The 15,673-nt window shown below is 42.5% G+C and overlaps 1 protein-coding gene and 1 long non-coding RNA gene across 3 annotated transcripts; both read left to right on the forward strand.

The window, feature by feature from the left end:
• Positions 1-6,941: 6,941 nt before the first annotated feature.
• On the forward strand, positions 6,942-12,174 carry LOC125520215. Of its 2 annotated transcripts, none has more exons than XR_007288522.1 (5): positions 6,942-7,269; positions 7,439-8,713; positions 8,859-10,568; positions 11,293-11,358; positions 11,860-12,174. It is a non-coding gene; the product is annotated as an uncharacterized LOC125520215 (long non-coding RNA). The 2 variants fall into 2 exon arrangements; XR_007288523.1 differs by having other exon boundaries at positions 6,945-7,269; positions 10,438-10,568.
• A 951-nt stretch (positions 12,175-13,125) lies between these two features.
• Positions 13,126-15,163, forward strand: LOC125520214 (zinc finger MYM-type protein 1-like). Its single transcript, XM_048685060.1, has 3 exons — positions 13,126-13,351; positions 13,449-14,923; positions 15,011-15,163. The coding sequence occupies exons 1-3, from the start codon at positions 13,128-13,130 to the stop codon at positions 15,070-15,072; spliced, it is 1,761 nt and encodes a 586-aa protein (XP_048541017.1). The 5' UTR covers positions 13,126-13,127; the 3' UTR covers positions 15,073-15,163.
• The last annotated feature ends 510 nt before the right edge of the window (positions 15,164-15,673 follow it).

Raw genomic sequence — 15,673 nt, forward strand, 5'->3', positions numbered from 1 at the left:
CAGATGTTAAGTACTCCCTCTATAAACTAATAGAGTATAAGTTTTCTTAGATCACTGACGTTGGATGCAAGTCTAACGTGACTGCTGGTTTTTCTTGTCGCGCCAACGAGAACAACATACTTGTAAGTCAAAGGAAAAGTGTGATGCTGCACGATTCCCTAGTGGGGAATGGATCTAGTGATACAACCCTTTACGTGATACCGTGGTACCATCACGGTGGCCCATATAATTAATATTCAAATTGAGTTAGTATCTAAGATGTGTTCTCACAATGGTGCAAAATTTAGACCCAAATTTGATCTATATAGAGAGGTAAAAAGGCAGCCGTGAATTTTGTGATGCTATTCATTTCGGACTTTCATTTTCCCGTGAAGAGGTAACACTGTACCTGGGTGGCGATGGTAAGTCTTCCTGTAGTCAACTGGACATGATAATTAATGGTTTATTTATGACATACATCCTCCATCTCAAATTAGTTGACTTAGATTTGTTTAGATACGGATGTATCTAACAGAACGTGTGTAAATACATCAACTAATTCGGATGGAGGGAGTACTATATATCAAGGTACACTAATAAAAAAACTGAGGATAAAAAAGCAAGGCTAGACAAGTTGACTTGCATCTTGCGTCAACAAAATGTGCGTGCGTGTGCATTGCACATTATAAGTTCAAATGTTAAGTATGTTTTGATCAAGCATATAGACAAGTCTAAGCTTTGTTCGGAAAAAGGAGGAACCTCCAGCGTTGCATGGATTGATGCATCGTAGCCTTTGGTAAGTCTAAGCTCGCACTAACTTATTGCCGTTGCTCTAATGGTGATATTTTTTGTTGGCAATTTTGCCACCAATTTAGTGACCTTTCAGGTTTTCCTCGCGTGTCAATTTTGTCTAATATGGCTAGTGTCTTCTCTAGCAATGGCCCAGCTTAGATACATGACAGCTAGAGGCAACAGCCAATGCGAATGTGTCAATGTAGTGGTTTATGATAGGAAAGGTGGTGACGTGACCACATGTGATATAGGATAGGCGATGGAGAATAATACTCCTACAATGAAAATTCTTGGTGGCAGATCCAATGACGGTGTCATGAGAAAAGGGGAAGAAAGATGGGGTAGCACGCTCGGACTAGAAGAGAGGCAACAACACAAGGAGATGGATGTAAGGTAAAAGAGACATGCAACGTGGTCCGATAGCAGCGCTCCCGCTGCCTTGACCCATATGAGCGCAATAAAAATCTGCAAACTCCCATGTGTAACAATTTTCCATCATAAAATGTTGGGCAAAATCCAGAAGCTATTGAGCATAAGTACTTAGATATGGAAAACACCAGACAGAAATGGGCGTTTTCTCATTTTCTGGCTAGTATTGAACCCAGAAAGACGGATGCATTTATTGTACCTAATATCGTTCGGAAAGGTTGGAGATACTTGGTATTCCATGCATGTGTAATTTTGGACAAGTCCACATCAGATTTCACTACGCCATCATCACTTTTTAGTGATGAACAAAGAGAAAAGTATACTTTTCATCCCTTAATTCTTGGCGAAGTCTAGATTTGGTCCCTCAACTTCAAAACCGGACAACTTGCGCCCTTAACTACTGAAACCGGCCAAGATTCATCCCTGGTCACGGTTTTGACCGGTTTTGGTGTGTCCCAACCCAGTTTTGACCGTGCCGACTCAAATTCGCATACCTTTTCCAAGTCCGTTTAATGTTTTCAAATTCGGGTATTTTTTTCAAATACGTGAACTTTTTAAAAATTTGTGTACTTTTCCAAATTTGCGTACTTTTTCCATTCACGTACTTTTATTTAAATCCACGTACTTCTTTAAAGTTCCTGTGGTTTTTTTAAATTCATGTAATTTTTAAAAATTGACATACTTATTCCTATTCATGTATATTTTTTTGGGTTTGAAAATTTTATGTGAAATTGAAAACGTATGCAGATTTGAATATCTTTTATGCGAATTAGAAAAAAATGTGTGGATTTGAAAATTTATATCAACTTGAAACAAGTATGTGAATTTCAAACAAAGTTCATGGATTGGGAAGGAACGCGAACTTTAAAAAGTATGCGGATTTGAAACAAGTACGCGAATTTAAAAAACAGATGGATTTGAAAAAAAATACTTGGATTTGATAAAATTACACGAAGTTGAAAAAATACACTGATTTGAGAAAATTACGCAAATTAAAAAAATCATGGATTTGGAAAAGTACACAAATTTCAAAATAGTTCACAGATTTGAAAAAGGTATGTTTATTTTTGAAAAAATTGCATGACCTTGAAAAACTATGTGGATTTGAAAAGAGTATGTGAATTTTAAAAAGTTCACGGATATGAAAAAATTACGCGAATTTTAGTCGGCACCGGTCAAAACCGGGGTCAGTCAGCACCAAAACCGGTCAAAATCGAGACCAGGGACAAACCTTGTCCGGTTTCGTTAGTTGGGGGTGCAAGTTGTCCGGTTTCGGAGTTGAGGGACCAAATTTAGACTTCACCGAGAGTTGAGAGACGAAAAGTATACTTTTTTCATGAACAAATAATACAGTCGCCGATAGGTTTTACGGCCGTCACTGGCTAGTAATTCATGACAGGCGCACCATTTTACATGCTTTGGGTTTTAACAACTCCTAACATGATTTCAGTGCTACATGAATAATTTCTCAGTAAGAACTTCAAAGGAAAACACCAGAATGGATCACTGTCAAATACAATCTGTTCGATTGTGCAAGACCGTTACTTTTGCACTTGAGTGAAAAATGAGCTAGTAACTTAGGAAGGTGTACAAATCATGTATTATATTCAATTATGCGAAGAGAATCAAGTTTTAATTATTATCGTTCCCAGTTTACATAACTTTTTTTTACCTGCATAATCGTATAAACTAACATTACGGTCACAAAAGATATCCATTTTAGATATACCATGAAAAGTTATGTACCTATTATTAGTTAATTATCCCATAAGTTTCTATTCAGAAGTCTGGTACAAATCTGCGAAACAAAATAATTAATTCATCATGCATTGATCTATATTTGGTTTACTTGAAACTTCTACAAGATATGCAGTTTACTATCGGAAATTGGCAATGGCTCCTAGGTGCATATGCACCCATTATCCAAATACACATTTTGAAAAATTGAAAAATTCCGAACAAAAATCCCGCGTGTATATTCGGACATTCTATGTGCGTGCACAAAGTTTTCGGTGGAAAACGAGGCAAATTATGGAATAGGGGCAACATCCTCCTCGTCTTTGATACACGTGTGGTTGCAACAGATGAGGTGTCAGTTTTTGAAATTTCCTAATATGGCTGTCTGAGCCAGCATGGCGCCTGCCATCACAATACATTTTTTTCTAACAGAACATTATGAGCGAAATAACTGTCTTATTTTCACTTCATTGCTCTGGATTGTTAGGCTTGTTAGATATCTGGGCTAGCTAGTTTCCAAGGAGTTAACCAAGATTAAATTTGTAAAGTGGAAGAACAACTTTTATGGGAAAAAAATTAGGTTGGCATGTCAGTTCTGTTTCAAGCAAATTCTTTGGTGAAGATATGTTTGGTTACTGGTAGATTATGCCACTAGGATCTTGTATCCTCAACAAAGTGTTGTCACAAAATTAAGACCAGTGAGACCAGCATTACGCTTGCAAAATTAATGACTAGGTGATAAAAAATATGAGAATCGCCAACTAGTTGGTTGTTGCATCTCTGTCGTGTGCAGCCAGTCCGCGGATGTCGGATCCTAGCGCAACATTGAGGGCTAGGTAAGTGGAATCCCACTCTGTTATTAGCCCCCCATAGACTTCAGTCTAAACAAAAATATGCAGGCAATGACAGCCAAATAGTATGTAATGGTTAGTGCAACAGGAAAAGGCCTTGTTCACTGTACGTAAGCATCATGGTGCCAGCCTAATCATGCCATTAGGTATGCAGATCAGCTGGCTAAGCCGTTGGCACTTCAGAGTTGGCGATCCGACGATCCCTCAAATGTTGATCAAACTTGTGACACAGAATGTAGACATGCACGTTGCTTCTGAAATTGATAAACAGAAGGCTTTTGCGGAATAGTTGATTCGTGCAAGTTCGTTTATATTATTCTCATACAATATTCAGAGTCAAATGGCATGCCAACCGCTGGTCTGTTACCTACTCTATACTTTTGTGGGGCTTGTTCATTGACTACTTAAGCTTGTTCATAGGTCGAAGTACTTGACTTTCGTGCTTAAAAGAGCACTAACAAATTAATAGTGCGGTGCAGAGTTCATTTATGTCAACTTCCCTCATACCGTGTCTTTTTTTCGATAAAGGGTGGACTTTATTAACTCAAAATGAAGCATCAAGAGAATACAAACACAATGAACACACATCCGGTCTCTGCATAGGTAGGATGCACACAGCCAACACCAACACACGCACACAAAAACACGCCGGTAAATAGCTAAGTCATATAAGACCAAAGCTATACGTAGGCGAGAAAAAATATATAAAAAAAGCCCCAAAGCGATCAGATCAACGATCAGCAAACTATAACAATGACCATATATATCTGCACCGACCATCTCTTGACACCACGCGGACGACGAGATTCTTCAACAGCAACGCCTTCGAGAAGGGAGCGACACTCAAATGTCACCGTCACCGGATCCAGCCACCCAAAGCTAGAATCTAGGCTTTCACCCTGAAGAATCAGTCCGAGCATTCCGAATAATGCCTTCAACAAGGTAACGATGTAAAAAATCGCCATTGCTAGGTATACCAAAATTGGGTCAGACCTAGGCTTTCACCCCGGAGTTCGAGACCGGGTGCTCAAGTAGCACCGCCATCGAAGTCATTCAGGTGTTGTCGCCACCACCTTTTCACAATCCCAGCAGCTATCATCGCTGCACAACCACCCCTCTGCATCAAGACTCCATCCATAGTTTGCATCTCGCCACCGAAGTCAACCACCTGATCTGCAGAGATGAAACTCACACAAAGATATTTCAATGGCGACCGCAATCAGCGAGGCAAGTAGCCAGGACCATGGGCTGCAACTAGTCGTTGGCCGTCATCTACACGCACGTGCACCTCAAGCGGCCGTCTGTGTGCGTAAGCATCCATGGACAATCCCCGCATGCTTGTCTTGATCGTATTCCAAGCCATGGAGACGAACCAGAACGGAAGACCGGAATCACCGGCTAGCAACCAGATAGGGACGCACCAAGCCATGGAAATAATCTAGATCAGAAGGCTGGCAACCACCAGCAGACTGCCACATCGGGAGGCCGGCAATCACCAGCGAACTTGCTAGATCGGCAGGGCCAGCAACGCACCACGGCGACGGCGGCGGCCAGATCAGGAGGCAACCACCAGGGAAGAATGGCATCCAACAGTGCAGCCTCCTGGAGAATTGGAGAGCGCAGAGCGCACAACTCGAGCTGCCACAAAGCCAAACCAACATTGGCCATTGGTATGGAGCAGCCATCGCATCTTCTCCAGGCCGATCTTCATATCTCGAGGAAGACCCTCATGGATCGAAGGGCGTTAAGTCCAAGCGGCTACAGCAGCACCCCACCGGAGGACCAAACACCAACAAAGGCACGACCCATGAACTGGTGATGCTGCCAGCCTCCGATTCCGCCGCCGAAGTGCAGATCATCCACGGGAGTGCCACCACCACATGCCTAACACACGCCCACCACACCCTCCGCCTTTGACGGCAGGGAAGGGCCCCGCCGCCGCTGCCGTGGAGCCGGCGGCGACGGCGGCGGCGAGAGATCAGAGACGAGGGGTGGTTGGCTCGGCCTCTCGTATCCCCTCGTACCGTGTCTGTCCACAAGAAATTCATAAGCGCGGTGGTTAGGACTTTGAACACTGACTCTGCCGGCTATATGTACTGTGTGTGCATATTTCTGGCCGCAGAAATAAATGAATAATTTTATGTATAATCAGAATTTCAAATAGAGTGGAAGGTTGAGCCAGGAATCAAGCATAAACTAGTGGAGAAACATTTGAGGGAAAATTATTTCTGGTGAATTGTTACATTTACCAATATAAGATGACATATTAATATTATGTACAACTAAGTCAATTTTACATAGCAACATTCTTTACTTTAACCATGTCACTGCAATTAGAGTATCTCACTAATACAAAATAGGAAAGCCCATTGTTGCCGGGTATACATTTCGTATAGGTAGTGGGGTCGGTGATCAAGGGGCTTTGCAGTCAAGTGACGAACCCACTGCAAGAGAGGTTTCTCAAATGGGTCGGAATAATATTCGTCTGGAAAATTGAGTAGCTTATGTCTTGGTTTGTTGTCGCTTCAAATCCGCTCGTGAATTATGCTGACATAGTTGGTTTTCCGTTAGGGGCCGTTTGCGATAGCTCTATCACGTTGGTTCGGCTCTACCGGTAATCTAGTGGTTCTACTTCGCTCTATGTTAGCTTCAGAAACATCGACAGACAGAATAAGCATGCAACAAAATTATATTTATATCCTCAATGAATCATCATACAACTGACAAAAAATTCCAATTTATATTCGATCATCGGTGAAATGAAGATTCTGACCTATAAAAAAAGAGGGTCATACGTGTAGAAGTTGTGATGTAATGTCTTTTGTTATTTAATACCAACACCTGAGTCTCACTATAGGAAAAAAAAACTTCTAAGCCGAGTGTGCAAACCACTTGGTGAAGGTCAATTTCACCTCGACAGCAGTTACGCTGAGTGTGACACTCGGCAAACGAACTTGGCGTATACCCAGGGGCGGATCTGGGCCCCAGGCCCCCAGGGCCCAAGCCCGGGGCGTGGCTTTTTTTAGTTATTACCTAGGCATGTTTTTGAATTGGGACCGGGGCTTTGCCCAACTAACAGCCAGGGCCCAGCCCAACACACTCACACAGGCCTCGTCCAGGACTCCAACTCGCTCGATCCATCCCAATCGCAGACCTAGCGAGGCAGCGAGCAGCAGACAGCAGCCGCGCAGGCAGGTGAGTCCGCCGCCGCCGCCCGCCCCGTCGCCCGCGGCCCCGCGCCCCCCGGCCTCCGCCCGTCCGCCGACCGCCGCTCACGCCTCACCCCGTCGCGGCGTCTCCCGTCCGGCCGTCCCCCGCTGGCGCCTGGCGCCTGGCGGCTTGCTGCTCGCCTGCTCGCGCCCGGCCCCTTGCTGCCTTGCTGGCCCTGCTGCAGTGCTGCTGCTCCGCTGCTCGCCGGCTTCCCGGCTCGCCCGCTCTGCTCCGGCCTCTCCTGGCTTCTGGTCTGAAGTCTGCTGGATTGGTAATGGATTGGCTGATGTTGAATGTTGATAGAAATTTTTGAATATTTTTGATCTGCTGCTGCCTGCTGTATTTGAATGTGAATGTTGTTGCTACATTATATCTGTTGGCCTGTTGCTACTGTTAAAGTGTTAATACTAAGTGAATATCAATTTCATTTCATTTTGTAGAATAAAAGATGAAGAGCTATTTTTCATCTGTGGCAGCAACAGAAGTGTCTACACCTGGGGTTTTAGCCGGAGGAAATGAAGGAGCTGAGAGGAGTGAAGCAACTCCAGAAAATGAAACCAATGCAGAAATGGGACCACCGCCTTTGACTTCAAACAACCCGCCTTCAATCTCAACTCGAGAAAGTAATATTCCAGATTCTGCTCGTGGTCAACTGAGGGAAGGTGATATTCAACCTGATCCTCGTCTTAGGAAACCTATTGAAAGCAATGGGACCACCGCCTTTATCCGGACATTAGAGATGTTGCTAGAAGGATGTATGTAAATATGGGTCCATGCCAACCAACTGGGCATAAATTTAAAAAAGAAACTAGAGGAACATCTTTGAAAAAGAGATCCTTTCAAGCTAAATGGTTCGGGAAGCATTCCGATTGGTTGGAATATAGTGTTGCTAAGGAGGCGGCCTTTTGTTTCTCACTACACCACGACACTACATTCCCTACAGACATGTGTTGAAAAAAGATACTATCGCCGTCCAACAGTTGATTGGGAAATGTTGTAACAGATAGTTGGTTGGGAAAACCAATAAACAGTAGCAGACCATCGGACGGGAATACCCGAACATTTAATGTCGAACTGTGGGTTGGGAAAGCTCGCACACACATCCATTGATCGGTCGGGAAATAACCCCGACCAATGGTCTGTGCCAAATGGGCCTGCGCGCGTAGAGAAAAAATAGCGCCAACATTTGGCCCAAGCCCGCGAAAGTTCCCCCCAACGCATAAGGCAAGCGGAGCCAAATCCCTAATTCCCCTTTCCCATTCCCCACGCGCGCCGCCCTGGGCTCTCCGCCGCCGCCACCGCTTTCTTCTCCACGCGCCACCGCGCCATTCTATCGCCCCCGCACGAACCTGCTGGACTGCTGCCCCACACCGCCTGCCCCCACGCGCTCGAACCCTCTCCTCTGCCCCGGTGCTCTCCCCTGACCACAAGAACTCTGGCGTCGTCACCGTCATGGCGCGCGCCGGGCAGATCCCAGGGAAGACGGGGTTCAACCTGCTGCAGAGGGACGTTGCCCTGTACTAGAAGACTGTGCCGGCCGTGGTGAAGCACTCCTCGGAGGCGCTGCTGCTCGTGGTGTCCAACCCCGTCGATGTCTTCGCCTACCTCGCCTTGCAACTTTCAGGGTTGGGTTCCAGGCGAGCGGCGTCATTTGCTCCTCCAGGTTCTGGTTCCTCATCAACGAGCCCCCCGCCATCAACACACAGGACGTGCAGGTAACTTACTAGACCCGAACCCATCCATGAATCCATCGGCCTGTTGCTCTCCCGATAAAAATTTCTCAGGTTCATAGAAATGCTTTACGAGTATTTGTTTTTTCCGAAAATCTAACTTGTTACTATTTTGTTTGATGGTTTCCAGAAGAAGGTAGCAAATGCAACAGGCCTTCCAGAAAATCTTCATGTACTAATATTCTCATAGAAAATTCTTCATTGCCATATATATTTTCCATTGATATATCATTAAGCATCAGTTGTATGCTTTACGAGTAGAAGTTGCTGCCTGGCTTCACATGCTACTTGTCATCCACTTTAAAGCGTGCTTGTGCTTCACGCCTTACCAGGAAGGAGTTCGGTTAACTGAATTTTTCTGCATGCATGCTTTCTCTGAACTGACTGAACACCATGTCTGAATTTTGCTGTCTGCATGCTTGCCTCGCTGTTGCACAAACCATATGTAGGAGGTCTCTGTCAAAAGAATGAAATGATCACCTACAAAAATGGTTCCATCCATCCTTTAGTGCTGGCACTATGAATGTACTTGCTTGGTTCCATTTTAGTTCAGAAGACATGCTCCTGAACAAACATGCTACCATTGTTATGCGCAGTTTCGTGCTATTTGACGTATGAACACTTAACTAAAAGCAAGAGTGCACGAAATCTTGAGGCATAGTTAGTGCTGATGACAGCCACTCCTTAATTTACCCACCACTCTTCGGAGTCTTCAAATTGAACTTTTGTTCAGTTAATTCTGAAAGAATTACCTTAACCATTACTAGTTGCTATTTGATTGATTACATTCATCGGGATATGAGCGCGATGAACATGTATTGCCGCTGGTGAGGTGTATTGGTCACGTGACATGCTAGCTTGAGGTTTTCAGTGGAAACCTACAACACAACAGACTTCTCTTTTGCTAGTTGCAACCATAATCAAGGGTATGAAGATCGGAAAAGATAAGACTATATAGAGGCCACGTAGCAAAGGACATTACGGTGAGCCAAAAGGTCACAAAATTGTATATCCTCCTTTTTAATATTAGCAACCCAATGTTGAGAGCATTTCTCAAATGCAGCTCCCATATGCTTCTGTACAAAGGACATGTAGGATTTTTTTAGCCCGACCAACATTTGAAAACAAAGGCAGGACATCAGTCGATGATAGTAAAGTCCCTAGAAATTCAGTAGATGTTATTTGTCCAGTTTACACTCATGTTTAATTTCTGCATAGTTTGTTTCCTAATTTCCTTTCCCATGTAATTATTATGTTGTTATTCTACATTCTGCACAGTACTTATCAGATTCAAGGCAGTAGTTATATAGTTGATTAGTTGTTGCAATTTGTGCTACATATATATGTAGATTTGTGAAAGTATTTCTAAATAGCAATAATGTTAGGCAAGGTGCGGGTGATGTCCTGCCTCCTTCTCTGTTCAATTTGCACTCCTGCCAGTGTCCTCACATAATAAATCTAATTAAATGAAGTCGATATATTGCTATATCTTCTGGACCAAATGTTACCCATGTTATGAATATTGATCTGCAATAGCATGTCCTTAATTGAAATTCCATGTATAGTATTTGTCAAAAGATGGAAATAGCAGAATCTTTGTCGCAATGTTTTATAGTTTCATACTTCCATTTATCAGAGACAATACTGCTTGAAAGTATCATAACTCCACTGAGAGTGAATGAGTTTTAACCAGGAGTGTTGTGCTGTAGGATTCCCAAACCACCACAGTGCCCCCTTCAACCGCGAACCGGTTTATTGATGCGCCTCCGCAACCTTACAGGCCGCCGTAGTCCATGCAGCAGCTAGCAGCAAGGCCCATTGACGTCGCCGCACAGTCCAGGTACAAATAATAAAACACAACTTTGTAACTTTCTAAGCAACGCACGAGTAGAAAATTGTTGTATGCAGAAGTGAGGCTACACATGGTTGCAATTACTTATTTCAAGCTCGAGCATTTAGTTTCTGATGATGTGATCACAAGATTGTGTTTTTTATGTATATTAATCTGATAGAACTATATGACACTAATGATGGGTGGCTTGGATGCAATACTTTAACCTAAAATTTAACCTGAAGAGAATCTTATGTTTGCCCTGTTTCCAGAATATTTTAAATATCTGAATGGTGTGAACAAATGAAATCAAACTATTTTTCTCCGTTGTTCTCATCGGGGTGTCCTCATAGTTCTCTGAGCAAGAAATACGATCCAGAGAAGCAAAAGTCAAGTTCATCTGTTTGGAGTTGCAAAAGTAACTAGAAGCGATCATTTTTTATATTTATATTTAGGATCCTTGGGTTCATAGTTGTTGTACACCTTCTTATCAATATTTGACAAAGTAATAAAAGATGGTTGATAAATATGTTGCTCTGAACCTTGGCTTATCAAGTGGTGGAGCTTTGAGAGGGAGAACCTGGGCTGTAACCCCCCTCCCCTACCCAGCAAAAAGCAAAAACGTTAGTACCCCACTGCAATAGGATGGTAGCACTGTAGCCCAGCTCATTTACTTGAGGAGATGAGCACTCCACCAGACTGTTTCTCAATGTCTCATTTTTGTCTCCTGTAGTAAACAACTTTGGCGATGCTCACAATAGGCAGTGACGCCATGTGGTGGTGTGGAGCGTTGGGGTCGGTAAGCAGAACATCATCAACTCTGCCTCACCTCTTCCACTCGTGCTTTCCGATGGTACCCTATTGATGTATTGTAGTGCAGTCTTATTCTTTTGATTTTCCTTTTTTGTTTAGTTTTAACTCATGTTGGGAAAGGTTCTAATTAGGTCGAACTTTTCACTAAATGGAAAGGTCAAACTCCATGGTTAAGTAGTATTTTGGTACTTCCCGCGGTAGAAGGTTGTATTTTGGTAGTGCTCTGTTTTGGAGAAGCTTTTATATGTAATTGGTGTTAGAAATGTACTCCCTTTGTAAAGAAATATAATAGTAAGCAGATAGGATCAATATACTTAACATGCTACAATTTCTAACTTGTGGTTGTACTTCGGTATTCCAAAAACGAAATCATATCATTAGAGAGGCTAGAGTTTGTGCAATGTAACTGCTAATATGTTGTATGAGAAGTTTCAGCGGAGGCTTGCTGAGCAGATGCATAATATTAACTCGGGATTTTGACTTGCAGATGTTCAATCTGGAGGATTTTCTCCAATGAGATGTAGAATGAAGGCTTTGATGTCAAGTACGAGAATGATGCAAGGATGTTGGTGGAAGGCTGTGAGGATGGGTATTGCCCACTACAAGGAGCAGGCAGATGATGTGCCTCTTAGACAAATTCCAGAAAACAACGCAAGGAATTTTTGCTCACACAATGAACCATAATGTCTCCTCTATTTCATTAGTTACATCAGTTTGCAGGAAACTTGGATGGTCACTGGTTCATAACAGATGAACTATTTATATGTGAAAATTAATGTGTGTTATTATTGTTTGGTTTTGATTTATTATTGCTAGATGGCAACCATGTTACTGTTATGAACTATGCAACTTGACTGATATTCTGTTGGTACGTAAAATCTGTATGTGAGGGCAATTGACGTTGGTACATGAAATCTGTATGTGAGGGAAATTGGATGTTGGTTGGCAAAACAATTCCTGTCCAACTGTTGGTCGGGAAAGCCCATGAAAGGCCCAACGGAATGTCGGTCGGGAAAGATTTCCCTGACAGATAGTCGGTCGGGAAAGGTCCATGTCAGCCCTGTCAGATAGTCGGTCGGGAAAGAATACATGTCAGATAGTCGGTCGGGAAAGGCCCATGGCAGCACCCACGGACTGTTGGTCGGGAAAGGCCCATGGCAGCACCCACGGACTGTTGGTCGGGAAAGGCCCATGGCAGGCCCAACAGAATGTTGGTCGGGAAAGATACTCCATAGCTGACAAGCAGTCGGTCGGGAAAGATATGTCGGTCGGGAAATGGCTTTCCCGTCTGGACTTTCCCCAATAGACATGATTGGTCGGCAATACTCTTTCCTGACCGACTGTTTGTTGGCAGAACTTGTATTCCCGACCAATTTGGCTGTTGGGGATGTAGTGCTGTGGTGTAGTGTCTATTGCTTTCGTTTTAAGCAACCTAGAGCAGAAAACTATGGTGTTGAGGCATTCACAACAATAGGGTTTAAAAATTGAAAGGATGGACTTAGTATTATTGATACACATGTTGGTAAACATGATAGTGCTCACAATAGAGCTAGACAACAATATATGGCATTCAAAAATCAAAGGCAATCCATGGTAAATGTGCTCGATCGTGGCACCAAAAAGAGTGAAGAAGAATATAGAGCTCGTCTTGTCATTATTTTGGGTGTTATCAGATTTCTTCTATTACAAGCTCTTGCTTTTTGTGGTCATGATGAGAGCTTGAGCTCAATGAATAGGGGGAATTTTTTGGAGATGATGAGTTGGTACAGGGAAAAGGATTCAAATGCTAAGACTTTGCTTGATAGTGCGGGCAGGAACCATTTGATGACTTCACATGGGATACAATTGCAACTGTGTCAAGCTTGTGCAGAAGAGACCACCAAAGTAATTATTGATGATATTGGAGATAGAAATTTTTCTTTACTTGTTGATGAGTCCAGAGATGCATCAATAAAGGAGCAAATGGCTATGGTTTTAAGGTTAGTAACTTTGTATCTAATTGTTGTTTTGTTCCTTACTAATAGTAGTACTGTAGTATCTAATTGTTGGTTTCTCGTGCTTCTTTGTGTTATGTAGGTATGTCGATAAACATGGGTATGCGATTGAGAGGTTCATTGGGATTAAGCATGTTGGTGACACAAGGGCGGCTTCTCTAAAAGCATCTTTGGATGGTGTGTTTCTTAAACATGGCTTGTCTATGTCTAAATTGAGAGGGCAAGGGTACGATGGAGCTTCTAACATGAGAGGACAATTTCTTGGGTTGCAAAGGTTGATACTAGATGAAAATCCTTATGCATTTTATATTCATTGCTTTGCCCATCAGTTGCAGTTAGTGGTTGTTGCTATTGCCAAGTGTTGTTCCTCTGTATTGGATTTCTTTAACCACATAACTTTGATTGTCAACACCGTCAATGCTTCTTGTAAGGGACATGATGAACTAGCCCAAGAACAACATGATAATATTGTGAGTCAATTGGAGTCTGGGGAAATTTTTTCAGGAAGAGGGAAAAACCAAGCAACCAACCTTGTAAGACCTGGGGATACACGGTGGGGCACACATCATAAAACTTTGTGTCGGTTTATTGAGATGTGGACATCTGTTTTGCATGTATTAGAGAACAGTCATGATGATGCAGAAAATTTAACACAAAGAACCACAGCAGGTGGCTTGATATCTCAGATGGAAAGTTTTGAATTTGTTTTCATATTGCATGTTATAATCACACTATTGGGCAAGACTAATGAGTTGTCACAATGTTTGCAAAGGAAAGATCAAAACATAGTTCTAGCAGTGAGTTTGATTGGGATCACATTGCGGCAACTTCAAAATATAAGAGATAATGGTTGGGATCAGCTCTTGAAGGACACAACTGACTTTTGTGTCAAACATAACATTATATTGCCTAACATGGATGATACAATACCCGCTCGGGGTCGTTCAAGGGGGCGTGGTGGTCAAATGTTAACTTTCTATCAACGCTTCAGATATGAAATATTCAATGTTTTGCTTGACCAAATAATTATTGAGTTAAATAACCGCTTTGCTGAAAGATCTACTCAATTGTTGAGATGCATTGCTTGTCTTGATCCAAGGAGCTCATTTGCTAATTTTGATGAAGACAAACTTATTCAACTTGCTCAGATGTATGTCGATGACTTCTCCATATATGAGATTTCTTTTGTCCTTAGAAACCAACTTGAAAACTTCATTGCTGATGTGAGAGCTTATCCAAGTTTTGTTAGTTGTAATGACCTTGGTAGTCTTGCTGTGAAGATGGTTCAAACTGATAGACACATAGTCCTTCCTTTGGTATATCGTCTTATTGAGTTGGCATTGATTTTGCCTGTTGCAACCGCATCAGTGGAAAGAGCTTTCTCAGCTATAAGTATTATCAAGACTGAGTTGAGGAATAAGATGGGTGATGATTGGTTGAATTATTCCATGGTGTGCAATATTGAGCGAGAAATATTTGCAAAGGTTGATGATGATGCTATTATATATCGCTTTCAAGACTATAGATTTCGCAAAGGAACTTTACCTCGTCGTAGTAGTAAGTTTTCAACTTTGTACAATGATAATTGTTTCACTTCATGTTTATGTCTTCTCTCATGAAAGTTTGCTTCTGATTTCTCTTAAGGTGTTGGCTCTTCTTCCACCGTTGATCAAGTTATGGAAGACACTGATGAAGCAAACAATTGATTTGGTACTCTTTTTACTGCACGTACTGTTTGTAGTTCTTGTCATCTTTTTATCTATTTTGTTGTATCTTTAAGCATTGAGTTTAAATTCTAAATATTTGGTGCAATTGAGCCATATTTGAGGTAGCTGTAGCTTGATGGATTTTAAGTTTTTCCCTCGCAACAAAAAAATTTATTTTTTGAGCCCGGGGCTTGCTTTAATCCTGGACCCGTCACTGCGTATACCCAACCGGCGTATGAACATAAGCCGGCAATGGTGCATGGCCCTAACGTGCCTCGGGCGCCATGAAAGCCATAGCTTGGAATTGCCGAGGTATGGGCCGGGGCCTCGGTAGCGATCGAATGTTGTTCCTGGCAAATCTGATCCGTTCTACGAAAGCTCAGGTAATATTTGTTTCAGAAATCAAATCTTCGAAGGTTCATTCGGTTGATCTTGTTAACAGGTTTGATGTGGCTAACAGTTTTGTTGTTCCTTCTAGAGGTGCTTCAGGAGGGCTCTGGCTTATGTGGAATGATAATCTTAAAATCTCTGTCCATAGTTCCTCCTTTCACTTTATCCTAGACAATGTAGTTCATCTAGCCTCGGGGCTTCACTTTTGTTT

This window comes from Triticum urartu, chromosome 7 (genome assembly GCF_003073215.2).
Source record: "Triticum urartu cultivar G1812 chromosome 7, Tu2.1, whole genome shotgun sequence".
NCBI classification, from domain to species: Eukaryota; Viridiplantae; Streptophyta; class Magnoliopsida; order Poales; family Poaceae; genus Triticum; species Triticum urartu.

Excerpts from the sequence above, each read along its gene's own strand:
- LOC125520214 (XM_048685060.1), top strand. The coding sequence starts at position 13,128 with ATGAGTTGGTACAGGGAAAAGGATTCAAATGCTAAGACTTTGCTTGAT. Across the intron at positions 13,352-13,448 it reads CAAATGGCTATGGTTTTAAG|GTATGTCGATAAACATGGGT; the intron begins GTTAGTAACTTT and ends TGTGTTATGTAG. Across the intron at positions 14,924-15,010 it reads AACTTTACCTCGTCGTAGTA|GTGTTGGCTCTTCTTCCACC; the intron begins GTAAGTTTTCAA and ends ATTTCTCTTAAG.